Source organism: Salmo trutta, chromosome 14 (assembly GCF_901001165.1).
Source record: "Salmo trutta chromosome 14, fSalTru1.1, whole genome shotgun sequence".
Taxonomy (NCBI): Eukaryota; Metazoa; Chordata; class Actinopteri; order Salmoniformes; family Salmonidae; genus Salmo; species Salmo trutta.
In genome coordinates this window covers 41,434,534-41,451,389 of record NC_042970.1, presented here as the reverse complement: position 1 = coordinate 41,451,389, position 16,856 = coordinate 41,434,534, and the positions used below count along the sequence as shown (strand labels likewise).

Here is a 16,856-nt window from a genome sequence, read left to right as displayed (position 1 = left end):
AAGCCTAAGATCACCCTGCGCAATTCCAAGCGTCGGCTGGAGTGGTGTAAAGCTCATCGCCATTGGACTCCACAGTGGAAACGAGTTCTCTAGAGTGATGAATGATGCTTCACCATCTGGCAGTAAACGCCAGGAGAACGCTACCTAACCCAATGCATAGTGACAACTGTAAAGGTTGGTGGAGGAGGAATAATGGTCTGGGGCTGTTTTTCATGGTTCGGGCTAGAACCCTTAGTTCCAGTGAAGGGAAATCTTAACGCTACAGCATACAATGACACTCTAGATTATTCTATGCTTCCAACTTTGTGGCAACAGTTTGGGAAAGGCCCTTTTCTGTTTCAGCATGACAATGTCACTGTGCAAAAAGCGACGTCCATAAAGAAATTGTTTGCCTAGATCGGTGTGGGAGAACTTGACTGGCCTGAACAGAGCCCTGAACTGAAACCCATTGAACACCTTTGGGATGAATTGGAATGCCGACTGTGTGCCAGGCCTAATCGGCCAAAATCAATGCCAATCCCACTAATATATACAGTGCCAGTTAAAAGTTTGGACACACCTACTGACTCAAGGGCTTTTCTTTATTTTTACTATTTTCTACATTGTAGAATAATACTGAAGGAATCAAAACTATGAAATAACACATATGAAACCATGTAGTAATCAAAAAACTTCATATTTGAGATTCTTCAAATAGCCACCCTTTGACTTGATTGACAGCTCTGCACACTCTTGGCATCTCTCAACCAGCTTCATGTGGTAGACAGCTGGAATGCATTTCAATTAACAGGTGTGCCTTGTTAGAAGTTAATTTATGGAATTTCTTTCCTTCTTAATGCGTTTGAGCCAATCAGTTGTGCTGTGACAAGGTAGGGGTGGCATACAGAAGATAGCCCTATCTGATAAAAGACCAAGTCCATATAATGGCAAGAACAGCTCAAACAAGCAAAGAGAAACGACAGTCCGTCATTAATTTAAGACATGAAGTTCACTCAATGCGGAACATTTAAAAAATGTTGAAAGTTTCTTAAAGTTCAGCCGCAAAAACCATCAAGCGCTATGATATAACCGGCACTCATGAGGACCGCCACAGGAATGGAAGACCCAGAGTTATCTCTGCTGCAGAGGATAAGTTCATTAGAGTTAACTGCACCTCAGATTGCAGCCCTAATAAATGTTTCAGAGTTCAACAGACACATCCAAGATGGCGTAGCAGTCAGACGTCTTTGTCTTTGTCCTGTCGTGTCCCTTGTATATATCTTTTTACATCTTTTTCTTCGCATATCTTTTAAAATATTTTCCTAAACCTCAACTTCTAAATACTCTCATGCAACCCGCCTCACCCAATGTGGCGTGGATCAGTTTTTTTTTTCTAAAGTATTTCTATTTACTTCGGATCTGGAATCCCTCAACTGAAGTTAGCCAGCTAACTACCTACCAGCTATCAGTCAGCAAACCATTGCTAGCGGTCATCAGCTAACATTTAGCTCGGAAAGCTCTCGCCAGTTCGAACAACGTGACTCAAACCAGAGCATAATGGACCTATTATTATTTTTTATTTTTTTCCCCCATATCCCCTGATTCCTACCGCAAACTCTGAACATTTTCATCTGGATCTTCGCAACTAGCAAACCGCAATCCCGGGTGACTACTCCTGGCTAGCGTTTCCATCCCGGAGCAAGCACCAATTAGCCTGAAGCTAGCCCGGCCAGGGCTCCTGTGCTACCACCGAAGCCCACTCCTGGGCTACAATATCCGGACCCCTTCTACTGCCGGTACGGGGCACGGAACCCCGTCGATCCTCTATGACTGGAATACCGACATAATCTGCCCGAGGATTCCAACAGGCCCCTCAGGCGCGTCGTCCGCTGAAGGCCCATTCTGCTAACCGCAGCCTACTAGCTACCTAGAGCTACTTGGAACCCTACTAATTCCACAACTGGTCTATCGACGTCACCGCACGAAGAGGCAAAAACAGACTTACCCTCATCGCGACATCCCCCAAAGGCTAACGTGCTAGCACCGGTCTGCTAACTGCTAGCTTGCTTGCCCCGGTCTGCTAACTGCTAGCTTGCCTGCCCGGTCTGCTAACTGTTAGCCCCGGGCCACCAACTGCTTGCTTGCTAACCCGGTCTGCTAACTGCTAGCTTGCCAGCCCCAGTCTGCTAACTGCTAGCTTGTTTAGCCTACTAACTGTTAGCATTGGCCTGCTAACTGTCTGAATCACCGTGTCCCCAGTCAGCCCAACCACTCACTGGACCAATATGTTCAACTGGCTACTCATGCCTCTCTCTAATATCAATATGCCTCATCCATTACTGTCCTGGTTAGTGATTACTGTCTTATTTCACTGTAGAGCCTCTAGCCCTGCTCAATATGCCTTAGCCAACCATGTTGTTCCACCTCCTACATATGCGATGACATCACGTGGTTTAAACATCTCTAGAGACTATATCTCTCTCATCATTACTCAATGCCTAGGTTTACCTCCAATGTACTCACATCCTACCTTACCTTTGTCTGTACACTAAGCCTTGAATCCATGCTATCGTGCCCAGAAACCTGCTCCTTTTACTCTCTGTTCCGAACGTGCTAGACGGCCAGTTCATATAGCCTTTAGCCGTACCCTTATCCTACTTCGCTGTTCCTCTAGTGATGTGGAGGTTAATCCAGGTCCTGCAGTGCCTAGCTCCACTCCCACTCCCCAGGTGCTCTCATTTGTTGACTTCTGTAACCGTAAAAGCCTTGGTTTCATGTATGTTAACATTAGAAGCCTCCTCCCTAAGTTTGTTTTACTCACTGCTTTAGCACACTCTGCCAACTCGGATGTCTTAGCCGTGTCTGAATCCTGGCTTAGGAAAACCAACCAAAAACCCTAAAATCTCCATGGCTAACTATAACATTTTCCACCAAGATAGAACTGCCAAAGGGGGCGGTGTTGCAATCTACTGCAAAGATAGCCTGCAGAGTTCTGTATTACTACCCAAGTCTGTACCCAAACAATTCGAGCTTCTACTTATAAAAATTCACTTTTCCAGAAACAAGTCTCTCACTGTTGCCGCTTGCTATTGACCTCCCTCTGCCCCCAGCTGTGCCCTCGATACCATATGTGAATTGATTTCCCCCCATCTATCTTCTGAGCTTGTGCTACTAGGTGACCTAGTAGCTTAACACCCTGGCCATCCTACAATCTAAGTTTGATGCCCTCAATCTCACACAAATTATCAATGAACCTACCAGGTACAACCCCAAATCCGTAAACACGGGCACCCTCATAGATTTCATCCTAACTAACTCGCCCTCCAAATACACCTCTGCTGTTTTCAATCAAGATCTCAGCGATCACTGCCTCATGGCCTGCATCCGTAAACGGTCTGCGACCAAACGACCACCCCTCATCACTGTCAAACGCTCCCTAAAACACTTCTGCGAGCAGGCCTTTCTAATCGACCTGGCCGGGGTATCCTGGAATGACATTGACCTCATCCCGTCAGTAGATGATGCCTGGCTATTCTTTAAAAGTGCCTTGCTCACCATCTTAAATAAGCATGCCCCACTCAAAAAATGGAGAACTAGGAATAGATATAGTCCTTGGTTCACTCCAGACCTGTCTGCCCTTGACCAGCACAAAAACATCCTGTGGCATTCTGCATTAGCATCGAACAGCCCCCGTGATATGCAACTTTTCAGGGAAGTTAGGAACAAATATACAAAGGCAGTTAGAAAAGCTAAGGCTAGCTTTTTCAAACAGAAATTTGCATCTTGTAGTACTAACTCAAAAAACTTCTGGGACACTGTAAAGTCCATGGAGAATAAGAGCACCTCCTCCCAGCTGCCCACTGCTCTGGGGCTAGGAAACACTGTTACCACCGATAAATCCACTATTATTGAGTATTTCAATAAGCATTTCTCTACGGCTGGCCATGCTTTCCACCTGGCTACCCCTACACCTGTCAACTGCCCGGCACCCTGCACAGCAACCCGCCAAAGCCTCCACTATTTCTCCTTTACCCAAATCCAGATAGCTGATGTTCTGAAAGAGCTGCAAAATCTGGACCCATACAAATCAGCTGGGCTAGACAATCTGGACCCTCTCTTTCTAAAATTATCTGCCGACATTGTTACAACTCCTATAACTAGCCTGTTCAACCTCTCTTTTGTATCGTCTGAGATTCCCAAAGATTGGAAAGCTGTCGCGGTCATCCCCCTCTTCAAAGGGGGTGACACTCTAGACCCAAACTGCTACAGACCTATATCTATCCTACCCTGTCTTTCTAAGGTCTTCGAATGCAAAGTTAACCTGTTGAGGCCAGGGGGCAGGATCTTATGCCGGTATTGGGATTCATTGTCATGTGACCATGGCGGGGAATTCAAAACTGCAAGAGTAATCATTTCAAATAATCAAATATTTTCCTCCATTTGAAATATATATCTCCTAAATCTAACCACGCTGTCCGATTTTCAGAGGCTTTACGGAGAATGCATAAAGTTAGGTTATGTGAGGAGAGTACATTGACAATAGCTGCATGTAATGTTTAGCCAATTCAAAGAAGGGCATCAACAGACAGAAAACTAGCTAGAATTATGCACTTACCTTTGACAATCTGCATCAGATGACACTCATAGGACATTATGTTAGACAATACATGCATTTTTAGTTCCATCAAGTTCATATTTATATCCAAAAACAGCATTTACAGTCGCGGTGAAATTCAGAATTTTTTTCGGCTCGAATGCTCCCAGTGAATCCAGCATTACAAATCACGGAAATACTATTCGAAAACATTGGTAAATTATAATATTGTCATTCAAAGAATAATATATTATCATCTCGTAATTGCTACCGAATGGCCAGATCTCAAAATAACTTTACTGGGAAATCACATTTTGCTATAAACTGGGTACTATGCTAACAACATAAGCTAAGCTATAAGCTAAGCTAAGCTAAGCTAAGCTATACCGTTAGCATTAGCATCATCTAATATCGATAATAACATTCTAAATATCCCCTTACCTTTGATTATCTCCATCAGAAGGCGCTGCCAGCGATCCCAGGTCCAGAACAAATGTGGTTTCTTTTGACAAAGTTCATAATTTATGTCCAAATAGTTAGCGTTCAGTAGGCTCCCACAAAATGAGGTGGGCAGTGTAAAGTCACGCCGAAAAGCTAAAAAAAACCTAGTAAATAATCTATTTATGTTTGTTCAAACATGTCAAACGTTGTTTAGCATTAATCTTTTGGTCCATTTTTAACGTGAAACATCAGTAAACATCAGTAATATTTTCACACAACCTATCAAGTGTCTAGAATAAACGATTATGACAAAGACACTCTTCTCAGATTCATGCGCAGGCGCAAAAAATGAAGTGATGACGTGTCAACTTGTAAGCATTCTAATTCGGTCTGTATTCATGACAGATGCTTCCAACAACTTTCTAAAGATCGTTGACATCTAGTGGAAGCAGTAGGAGTTGCGAACTGAATCCTTTCTCACTGTGGTATCTATAAAACAATGACACTAAATAGTACAGTCACAAAATTCTCATTTTTTTAAATCTATTTTCACAGGTTTTTGCCTGCAATATGAGTTTTGTTATACTTACAGACACCATTCAAACTGTTTTAGAAAATTCAGAGTGTTTTCTATCCAAATCTGGTAATAATATGCATATCCTAGCTTCTGAGTTGGTGTAGGTGGCAGTTAAAAATGGGCACATATTTCTTCCAAAATTCTCAATACTGCCCCCGTAGCCCGTAGAGGTTAACAAACAGATTACCGACCATTTCGAATCCCACCGTACCTTCTCCGCTATGCAATCTGGTTTCAGAGCTGGTCATGGGTGCACCTCAGCCATGCTCAAGGTCCAAAACGACAACATAACCGCCATCGATAAGAGACATTACTGTGCAGCTGCTTTCGATTCTGTCAATCACCACATTCTTATTGGCAGACTCGACAGCCTTGGTTTCTCAAATGATTGCCTTGACTGGTTTACCAACTACTTCTCTGATAGAGCTCAGTGTGTCAAATCGGAGGGCCTGTTGTCCGGACCTCTGGTAGTCTCTATGGGTGTGCCACAGGGTTCAATTCTTGGGCCGACTCTCTTCTCTGTATACATCAATGATGTTGCTCTTGCTGCTGGTGATTCTCTGATCCACCTCTACGCAGATGACACCATTCTGTATACTTCTGGCCCCTCTTTGGACACCGTGTTAACTAACCTCCAGACGAGCTTCAATGCCATTAAACTCTCCTTCCGTGGCCTCCAACTGCTCTTAAATGCAAGTAAAACTAAATGCATGCTATTCAATCGATCACTGCCCGCACCTGCTCGCCCGTCCAGCATCACTACTCTGGACGGCTCTGACTTAGAATACGTGGACAACTACAAATACCTGGGTGTCTGGTTAGACTGTAAACTCTTCTTCCAGACTCACATTAAGCATCTCCAATCCAAAATTAAATCTAGAATCGGCTTCCTATATCGCAAAACAAAGCATCCTTCACTCATGCTGCCAAACATACCCTCGTAAAACTGACCATCCTACCGATCCTCGACTTCGGTGATGTCATCTATAAAATAGCCTCAAACACTCTACTCAACAAACTGGATGCAGTCTATCACAGTGCCATCCGTTTTGTCACCAAAGCCCCATACACTACCCACCATTGCGACCTGTACGCTCTCATTGGTTGACCCTCGCTTCATACTCGTCGCAAAACCCACTGGCTACAGGTTATCTACAAGTCTCTGCTAGGTAAAGCCCCGCCTTATCTCAGCTCACTGGTCACCATAGCAGCACCCACTCGTAGCATGCGCTCCAGCAGGTATATCTCACTGGTCACCCACAAAGCCAATTCCTCATTTGGTCGTCTTTCCTTCCAGTTCTCTGCTGCCAATGACTGGAACGAACTGCACAAATCTCTGAAGCTGGAGATTCATATCTCCCTCACTTGCTTTAACCTCTCTGGGGTATGTGGGACACACTCGCCAACAGCCAGTGAAATAGCAGGGCGCCAAATTCAAAACAACAAAAATCTCATAATTCAAATTTCTCAAACATACAACATATCCCATTTTAAAGATACACTTCTTGTTAACCTGTTTAGGATAGGGGGCGGTATTTTCACGGCCGGATAAAAAACGTACCCGATTTAATCTGGTTATTACTCCTGCCCAGAAACTAGAATATGCATATAATTATTTGATTTGGATAGAAAACACCCTAAAGTTTCTAGAACTGTTTGAAGGGTGTCTGTGAGTATAACAGAACTCATATGGCAGGCCAAAACCTGAGAAGATTCTATATGGGAAGTGCCCTGTCTGACCATTTCCCGGTCCTTCTGTAGCCTCTTTATAGAAAATAGAGGATCTATGCTGTAACGTGAAATTTTTTAAGGCTCCCATAGGCTCTTAGAAGGCGCCAGAACGTTGAATTATAACTCTGCAGTCCCTGGGCGAAAAACAGTAGGGGTTTTGGAAAGTGGTCGTTCTGAGAACAATGACACTGGTGCGCGCGTGCATGTGAAGACTCCATTTTCTATTTTCAGTGTTTGAATGAAAACAAGGTCTCCCGGTTGGAATATTATCGCTATTTTACGAGAAAAATAGCATAAAAATTGATTTTAAACAGCGTTTGACATGCTTCGAAGTACGGTAATGGAATATTTTGAATTTTTTTGTCACGATACGCGCCGGCACGTCACCCTTCGGATAGTGTCTTGAACGCAAGAACAAAACGCAGCTTTTTGGATATAACTATGGATTATTTGTAACCAAAACAACATTGGGTGTTGAAGTAAAAGTCCTGGGAGTGCATTCTGACGAAGAACCGCAAAGGTAATCCAATTTTTCTTATAGTAAATCTGAGTTTGGTGAGTGCCAAACTCGGTGGGTGTCAAAATAGCTAGCCATGATGGCCGGGCTATCTACTCAGAATATTGCAAAATGTGCTTTCACCGAAAAGCTATTTTAAAATCTATAATTCTTAAAATAATTGTTATGTTTTTTGTGAACGTTTATCGTGAGTAATTTAGTAAATTCACCGGAAGTTTTCGGTGGGTATGCTAGTTCTGAACGTCACATGCTAATGTAAAAAGCTGTTTTTTGATATAAATATGAACTTGATTGAACAAAACATGCATGTATTGTATAACATAAAATCCTAGGAGTGTCGTCTGATGAAGATCATCAAAGGTTAGTGCTGCATTTAGCTGTGGTTTTGGTTTTTGTGACATTATATGCTAGCTTGAAAAATGGGTGTGTGATTAATTCTGGCTGGGTACTCTCCTGACATAATCTAATGTTTTGCTTTCGCTGTAAAGCCTTTTTGAAATCGGACAATGTGGTTAGATAAAGGAGAGTCTTGTCTTTAAAATGCTGTAAAATAGTCATATGTTTGAAAAATTGAAATTTTGGGATTTTTGAGGTGTTTGTAATTCGCGCCACGCTCTATCATTGGATATTGGCGAGACGTTCCGCTAGCGGAACATCTGTCCCTAACAGGCTAATCCAACCACGGTGTCCGATTTCAAAAAGGCTTTACGGCAAAAGCATAACATTAGATTATGTTAGGACAGCGCCTAGACAAGAAAAACCACACAGCCATTTTCCAAGCAAGGAGAGGCATCACAAAAACCAGAAATAAAGCTAAGATGAATTCCTAACCTTTGATGGTCTTCATCAGATGGCACTCATAGGACTTAATATTACACAATACATGTATGTTTTGCTCGATAAAGTTCATATTTATATCCAAAAACCCCATTTTACATTGCTGTGTAATGTTCAGAAATGTTTTGCCTCCCAAAACTTCCGGTGAATGAACACATCAATTTACAGAAATACTCATCATAAACGTTGATAAAATATACAACTGTAATTCAAAGAATTATAGATACAATTCTTCTTAATGCAACCGCTGTGTCAGATTTCCAAAAAGTTTTATGGCGAAAGCACACTTTGCAATAATCTGAGTACAGCGCTCAGACATCAAAACAAGCCATACAGATACCCGCCATTTTGGAGTCAACAGAAGTCACAAATAACATTCTAAATATTCACTTACCTTTGAGGATCTTCATCGGAATGCACTCCCAGGGATCCCAGTTCCACAATAAATGTTTGTTTTATTTCGATAAAGTCCATATTTATGTCGAAATACCTCTTTTTTGTTTGCGCGTTCAGTCCAGCATTCCAAATGCACTGTGCTCGTGCAGTAAGTTCAGATGAAAAGTCCAAAAAGTTATATTACAGTTCGTAGAAACATGTCAAACGATGTATAGCATCAATCTTTAGGATGTTTTTATCATAAATCTTCGATAATATTCCAACCGGACAATTCCATTGTCTTCAGAAATGAAAAGGAACACACCTAACTCTCACGGGCGCGCGCCTGTCTGAGCTCATGTCATTTTCTCAGTCATCTGATTCCAATGGCTCTTATTCTCTCCCCATTCACAGTAGAAGCATGAAGCAATGTTCTAAAGACTGTTGACATCTAGTGGAAGCCTTAGGAAGTGCAAAATGACCCCACAGACACTGTATACTGGATAGGCAATCTCTTGAAAAACTACCAACCTCAGATTTCCCACTTCCTGGTTGGATTATTTCTCAGGTTTTTGCCTGCCATATGAGTTCTGTTATACTCACAGACATCATTCAAACAGTTTTAGAAACTTCAGAGTGTTTTCTATCCAAATCTACTAATAATATGCATATCCTATCTGCTGGGCCTGAGTAGCAGGCAGTTTACTACGGGCACACTTTTCATCCGGACGTCAAAATACTGCCCCCTACCCCAATGAAGTTAAGCACCAACTGTCAGAGCAGCTCACAGATCACTGCACCTGTACATAGCCCATCTGTAAACAGCCCATCTATCTACCTACCTCATCCCCATACTGTATTTATTTATTGATCTTGCTCCTTTGCACCCCAGTATCACTACTTCCACATTCATCTTCTGCACATCTACCATTCCAGTGTTGAATTGCTATATTGTAATTACTTCGCCACCATGGCCTAATTATTGCATTAACTTACCTCATTTGCACTCACTGTATATAGAATTTTGTTCCACCTACTGTATTATTGACTGTATGTTTTGTTTATTCCATGTGTAACTCTGCATTGTTGTATGTGTCGAATCGCTATGCTTTATCTTGGCCATGTCGCAGTTGCAAATGAGAACTTGTTCTCAACTAGCCTACCTGGTTAAATACAGGTGAAATAAATAAGTAAAATAAAATTTAAAAAAACTCTTCATAGGAGATTGCGTGAATCTATCTTTCTATTCTGGTTGGAGCCAGTTTGCGCTGTTCTGTTAACCTGTTGAGGATCTTATCCCGATCTTATCCCGGTATTGGGATTCATTGTCATGTGACCATGGCGGGGAATTCAAAACTGCAAGAGTAATCATTTCAAAAAATCAAATAATCAACTATTTTCCTCCATTTGAAAGATATATCTCCTAAATCTAACCACGCTGTCCGATTTTCAGAGGCATTACGGAGAATGCATAAGGTTAGGTTATGTGAGGAGAGTACATTGACAATAGCTGCGTGTAATGTTTAGCCAATTCAAAGAAGGGCATCAACAGACAGAAAACTAGCTAGAATTATGCACTTACCTTTGACAATCTGCATCAGATGACACTCATAGGACATTATGTTATACAATACATGCATTTTTAGTTCCATCAAGTTCATATTTATATCCAAAAACAGCATTTACAGTCGCGGTGAAATTCAGAATTTTTTTCGGCTCGAATGCACCCAGTGAATCCAGCATTACAAATCACGGAATTACTATTCGAAAACATTGGTAAATTATAATATTGTCATTCAAAGAATAATATATTATCATCTCGTAATTGCTACCGAAGGGCCAGATCTCAAAATAACTTTACTGGGAAATCACATTTTGTATAAACTGGGTACTATGCTAACAACAATAAGCTATATGCTAAGCTAAGCTAAGCTATACCGTTAGCATTAGCATCATCTAATATCGATAATAACATTCTAAATATCCCCTTACCTTTGATTATCTCCATCAGAAGGCGCTGCCAGAGATCCCAGGTCCAGAACAAATGTGGTTTCTTTTGACAAAGTTCATAATTTATGTCCAAATAGTTAGCGTTCAGTAGGCTCCCACAAAATGAGGTGGGCAGTGTAAAGTCACGTCGAAAAACTAAAGAAAACCTAGTAAATAATCTATTTACGTTTGTTTAAACATGTCAAACGTTGTTTAGCACTAATCTTTTGTTCCATTTTTAACGTGAAACATCAGTAAACATCAGTAATATTTTCACACAACCTATCAAGTGTCTAGAATAAACGATAATGACAAAGGCACTCTTCTCAGATTCATGCGCAGGCGCAAAAAATGAAGTGATGACGTGTCAACTTGTAAGCTTTCTAATTCGGTGTGTATTTATCACAGATGCTTCAAACAACTTTCTAAAGATCGTTGACATCTAGTGGAAGCAGTAGGAGTTGCGAACTGAATCCTTTCTCACTGTGGTATCTTTAAAACAATGACACTAAATAGTACAGTCACAAAATTCTCTTTTTTTTTTATCTATTTTTCACAGGTTTTTGCCTGCAATATGAGTTTTGTTATACTTACAGACACCATTCAAACTGTTTTAGAAAATTCAGAGTGTTTTCTATCCGAATGTGTTAATAATATGCATATCCTAGCTTCTGAGTTGGTGTAGGAGGCAGTTAAAAATGGGCACATATTTCTTTCAAAATTCTCAATACTGCCCCCGTGGCCCGTAGAGGTTAAGGGAGTAGTATAGAGCGTAGTACGAGATCTTCAGTTTCTTGGCAATTTCTCGCATGGAATAGCCTTCATTTCTCAGAACAAGAATACACTGACGAGTTTCAGAAGAAAGGTCTTTGTTTCTGGCCATTTTGAGCCGGTAATCGAACCCACAAATGCTGATGCTCCAGATACTCAAATAGTCTAAAGAAGGACAGTTTTATTGCTTCTTTAAATCAGAACAACAGTTTATCTGTGCTAACATAATTGCAAAAGGGCTTTCTAATGATCAATTAGCCTTTTAATATGATTAACTTGGATTAGCTAACACAACGTGCCATTGGAACACTGGAGTGATGGTTGCTGATAATTGGCCTCTGTACACCTATGTAAATATTCCATTAAAGAAATCTGCCGTTTTCAGCTACAACAGTAATTTACAACAATGTCTACACTGTATTTCTGATCAATTTTATTTTATTTTAAAAAACATGGGAATTTCTAAGTGACTCCAAACTTTTGAACGGTAGTGGACATACAATGAATGCATTTGTAAAGTACTCAGACCCCTTGAGTTTTTCCACATTTTGTTACATTACAGCCTTATTCTAAAATGGATTAAAACGTATTTTGTCCTCATTAATCTAACCACAATACCCCAAAAAGACAACGCAAAAACAGGTGTATATACAAAACTGAAATATGATATTTATGTAAGTATCCAGACCCATTACTCAGCACATTTTCGAAGCACCTTTGGCAGTGATTACAGCCTTGAGTCTTCTAGGGTATGACGCTACCAACATGGCACACCTGTATTTAGGGAGTTTCACCTATTCTTCTCTGCAGATCCTCTCAAGCTCTGTCAGGTTGGATGGGGAACGTCACTGCAAAGCTATTTTCAGGTCTCTCCAGAGATGATAGATCGGGTTCAAATCCGGGCTCTCGCTGGGCCACTCATTGACATTCAGAGACTTGTTTCGAAACCACTCCTGCATTGTCTTGGCTGTGTGCTTAGGGTTGTCGTCCTTACATTTACATTTACGTCATTTATCAGACGCTCTTATCCAGAGCGACTTACAAATTGGTGCATTCACCTTATGATATCCAGTGAAACAACCACTTTACAATAGTACATCTGTATATTTTTTTTGTTGGGGGGGGTTAGAAGGATTACTTTATCCTATCCCAGGTATTCCTTAAAGAGGTGGGGTTTCAGGTGTCTCCGGAAGGTGGTGATTGACTCCGCTGTCCTGGCGTCCGCTGTCCTGTTGAAAGGTGAACCTTCGCCCCACAGTCTGAAGTCCTTAGCACTCTGGAGCAGGTTTTCATTAAGGATCTCTCTGTACTTTACTCCGTTCATCTTTCCCTCGATCCTGACTAGTCACCCAGTACCTGCCGCTGAAACACATCCCCACAGCATGATGCTGCCACAACCATGCTTCACCGTAAGGATGGTGCCAGTTTTACTCCAGATATGACGTTTGGCATACAGGCCAATAAATTCAATCTGGGTTTCATCAGACCAGAGAATCTTGTTTCTCATGGTCTGAGAGTCTTTACGTGCCTTTTGGTATCACCAAGCCGGCTGTCATGTGCCTTTTACTGAGGAGTGGCTTCCGTCTGGTCACTCTACCATAAAGGCCTGATTGCTGGAGTACTACAGATATGGTTGTCCTTCTGGAAGAATCTCCCATCTCGACAGAGGAACTCTGGAGCTCTTTCAGAGTAACCATCAGGTACTCAGTTAGTGCTAAAAACGGCTGCTAGAATCCTGACTAGAACCCAAAAAATGTATCATATTACTCCAGTGCTAGCTTCTCTACACTGGCATCCTGTTAAGGCAAGGGCTGATTTCAAGATTTTACTGCTAACCTACAAAGCATTACATGGGCTTGCTCCTACCTATGTTTCCGATTTGGTCCTGCCGTACATACCTACACGTACGCTACGGTCACAAGACGCAGGCCTTCTAATTGTCCCTAGAATTTCTAAGCAAACAGCTGGAGGCAGGGCTTTCTCCTATAGAGCTCCATTTATATGGAATGTTAATTAAGCACGAGGACAGATGCAGAGCCTCGGTCTGACATCATTAAAAGGTCATTTACCTCACAAGTGCAGTCTCAGTGCTATGATGGGGTCTAAAACCAGACTGAAGCGTTTCGTATACATTGTTTGTCTTCAGGAAGGCAGTGAGTTGCTGCGCAACAGCTTTTTCAAACATTTTCGAGAGGAATGGAAGATTTGATATAGGCCGATAGTTTTTTATATTTTCTGGGTCAAGGTTTGGCTTTTTCAAGAGAGGCTTTATTACTGCCACTTTTAGTGAGTTTGGTACCGGTGGATAGAGAGCCGTTTATTATGTTCAACATAGGAGGGCCAAGCACAGGAAGCAGCTCTTTCAGTAGTTTAGTTGGAATAGGGTCCAGTATGCAGCTTGAAGGTTTAGAGGCCATGATTATTTTCATCATTGTGTCAAGAGATATAGTACTAAAACACTTTAGTGTCTCCCTTGATCCTAGGTCCTGGCAGAGTTGTGCAGACTCAGGACAACGGAGCTTTGGAGGAATACGCAGATTTAAAGAGGAGTCCGTAATTTGCTTTCTAATGATCATGATCTTTTCCTCAAAGAAGTTCATTAATTTATTACTGCTGAAGTGAAAGCCATCCTCTCTTGGGGAATGCTGCTTTTTAGTTAGCTTTGCGAGAGTATCAAAAATACATTTCTGATTGTTCTTATTTTCCTCAATTAAGTTGGAAAAATAGGATGATCGAGCAGCAGTGAGGGCTCTTCGATACTGCACGGTACTGTCTTTCCAAACTAGTCGGAAGACTTCCAGTTTGGTGTGGCGCCATTTCCGTTCCAATTTTCTGGAAGCTTGCTTCAGAGCTCGTGTATTTTCTGTATACCAGGGAGCTAGTTTTTATGACAAATGTTTTAAGTTTTTAGGGGTGCAACTGCATCTAGGGTATTGCGCAAAGTTAAATTGAGTTCCTCAGTTAGGTGGTTAACTGATTTTTGTCCTCTGATGTCCTTGGGTAGGCAGAGGGAGTCTGGAATGACATCAAGGAATCTTTGGGTTGTCTGAGAATTTATAGCACGACTTTTGATGCTTCTTGGTTGGGGTCTGAGCAGATTATTTGTTGCGATTGCAAACATAATAAAATGGTGGTCCGATAGTCCAGGATTGTGAGGAAAAACATTAAGATCCACAACATTTATTCCACGGGACAAAACTCATTTATTCCACAGTACAACTCATCATCAGACCTTGTGAGAGAGTGACAGTTTTCTGGAATCAACTGTAATGCAAAATGTGCCAATTTAGCTCTAGCACACTTTAATATGACCTGATATCTTATAAATCAGTAGAGGTGAAGGGTGCCCTATAGATAATTTTACCATAATATAAAAATGTCTGGGATGTTTCTCGTATAACATGGTATTAAGGATCCACAGTCATTTAGGACATAGATTTTTCCTGGGATACAGTTTCTTCCAGCCAGTGCATCCCTCCAGGACTATCAGTTTAAGTAGCGATTATAAGGTGCACACATGCATAACAGAAATATAAATATATCTGTTTAAAGATCCTTCTCTGCCACAGGCCCAGTGCTGGAGGAACAGAGTGATAAATGTGGATCTCTGTAGCTGAATGGTGCTCACAGGGACAACACAAGTCCCTACTCTAGCACAGAATCCTCCATAACACACTTCCAAAACTACTCCCTGTAGCTACCAGTCAGAGGGAGTGAGGGAAAGAGGGAGAGAGTCAAATAGAAAGGGAAGGAGTTGGATTAAGAGCAAAATTTGGAGGGCAGCAGAAATAGGGAAGGAGTTAGAGAGAAGGGAGAAGAGTTGGGACAGACAGAGATTGAGAATCAAGAGTTACTGTTAAGTAATATATCTCTACTGCCACAGTCCAGTTAGGTTTGACCTCTCAAATGATATTGATCAGTGTAGAGCATAGAGTTCGAACCTTAGAGAGGATGTAGGGTTAGAATTTGTGGCACAAGCGGTCAGCCATCTTGCCTAGGGACATAGTTGTATCTCTATGAAGTAGAAGAGGACTCACCGGAATAAGCCCAGTAGGAGTTTCCTCCTGTGGCCCTCCTCTCCCTCACCCCGCCCCCCATGCTCCCATGGTGCTCCTCTCCTACTGACCCCGACTGGCCACCCTGTAGAGCTAAGGAACACAGAGACAGAAGTTAGATAGAATGTTTAGCATAAATATTTAAAACACTACATTTATATATACACACTTTACAAACATATAAACGCAACATGTAAAGAGTTGGTCCCATGTTTCATGATCAGAAACAAAAGATCCCAGAAATGTTCCATGTACACAATAAATGTATTTCTCTCAGATTTTGTGCACACATTTCTTTACATCCCTGTTAGAGAGCATTCCTACTTTGCCAAGATAATCAATCCACTTGACAGGTGTGTCATATCAAGAAGCTGATTAAACAGCATGATCATTACACAGGTGCATATAGTGGTGGGGACAACAAAAGGCCATTATAAAATGTGCAGTTTTGTCACACAACAACACAATGCCACTGATGTTCAACTGGCATGCTGACTACAGGAATGTCCCCCAGAGCTGTTCCCGGAGAATGGAATATTCATTTCTCTACCATAAGCCACCTCCAACTTCGTTTTAGAGAATTTGGCAGTACGTCCAAGCGACCATACAACCGAAGAATTTCTGCACAAACTGTCAGAAACCCTCTCAGGGAACTCATCTGCATGCTCGTTATCCTCACCAGGGTCTTGACACGACTGCGGTTCAGAGTCGTAATGGATTTCAGTGGGCAAATGCTTACCTTCGATGGCCCCTGGCACGCTGGAGAAGTGTGCTTTTCACGGATGAATCCCGGTTTTAACTGTACCGGGCAGATGGCAGACAGCATGTATCGTGTTGTGTGGGCGAGTGATTTGCTGATGTCAACGTTGTGAACAGAGTGCCCCATGGTGGCGGTGGGGACAACAAACAATTGTATTTTATCGACAGCAATTTCAATGCTCAGAGACACCGTGATGAGATCCTGAGGCCCATTGTCGTGCTATCATCCGC

General features: G+C 41.8%; 1 protein-coding gene across 2 annotated transcripts in view; it reads right to left on the bottom strand.

Annotated features, from left to right (window-relative positions):
- Positions 1-16,856, bottom strand: part of ca16b (carbonic anhydrase XVI b) — a 298,762-nt gene that overhangs the window by 210,651 nt on the left and 71,255 nt on the right. For both annotated transcript variants that reach the window (XM_029775887.1, XM_029775888.1), the window contains exon 2: positions 15,849-15,959. In XM_029775887.1, coding sequence (XP_029631747.1) covers positions 15,849-15,959 — 111 coding nt within the window. The remainder of the gene's footprint in view (positions 1-15,848; positions 15,960-16,856) is intronic.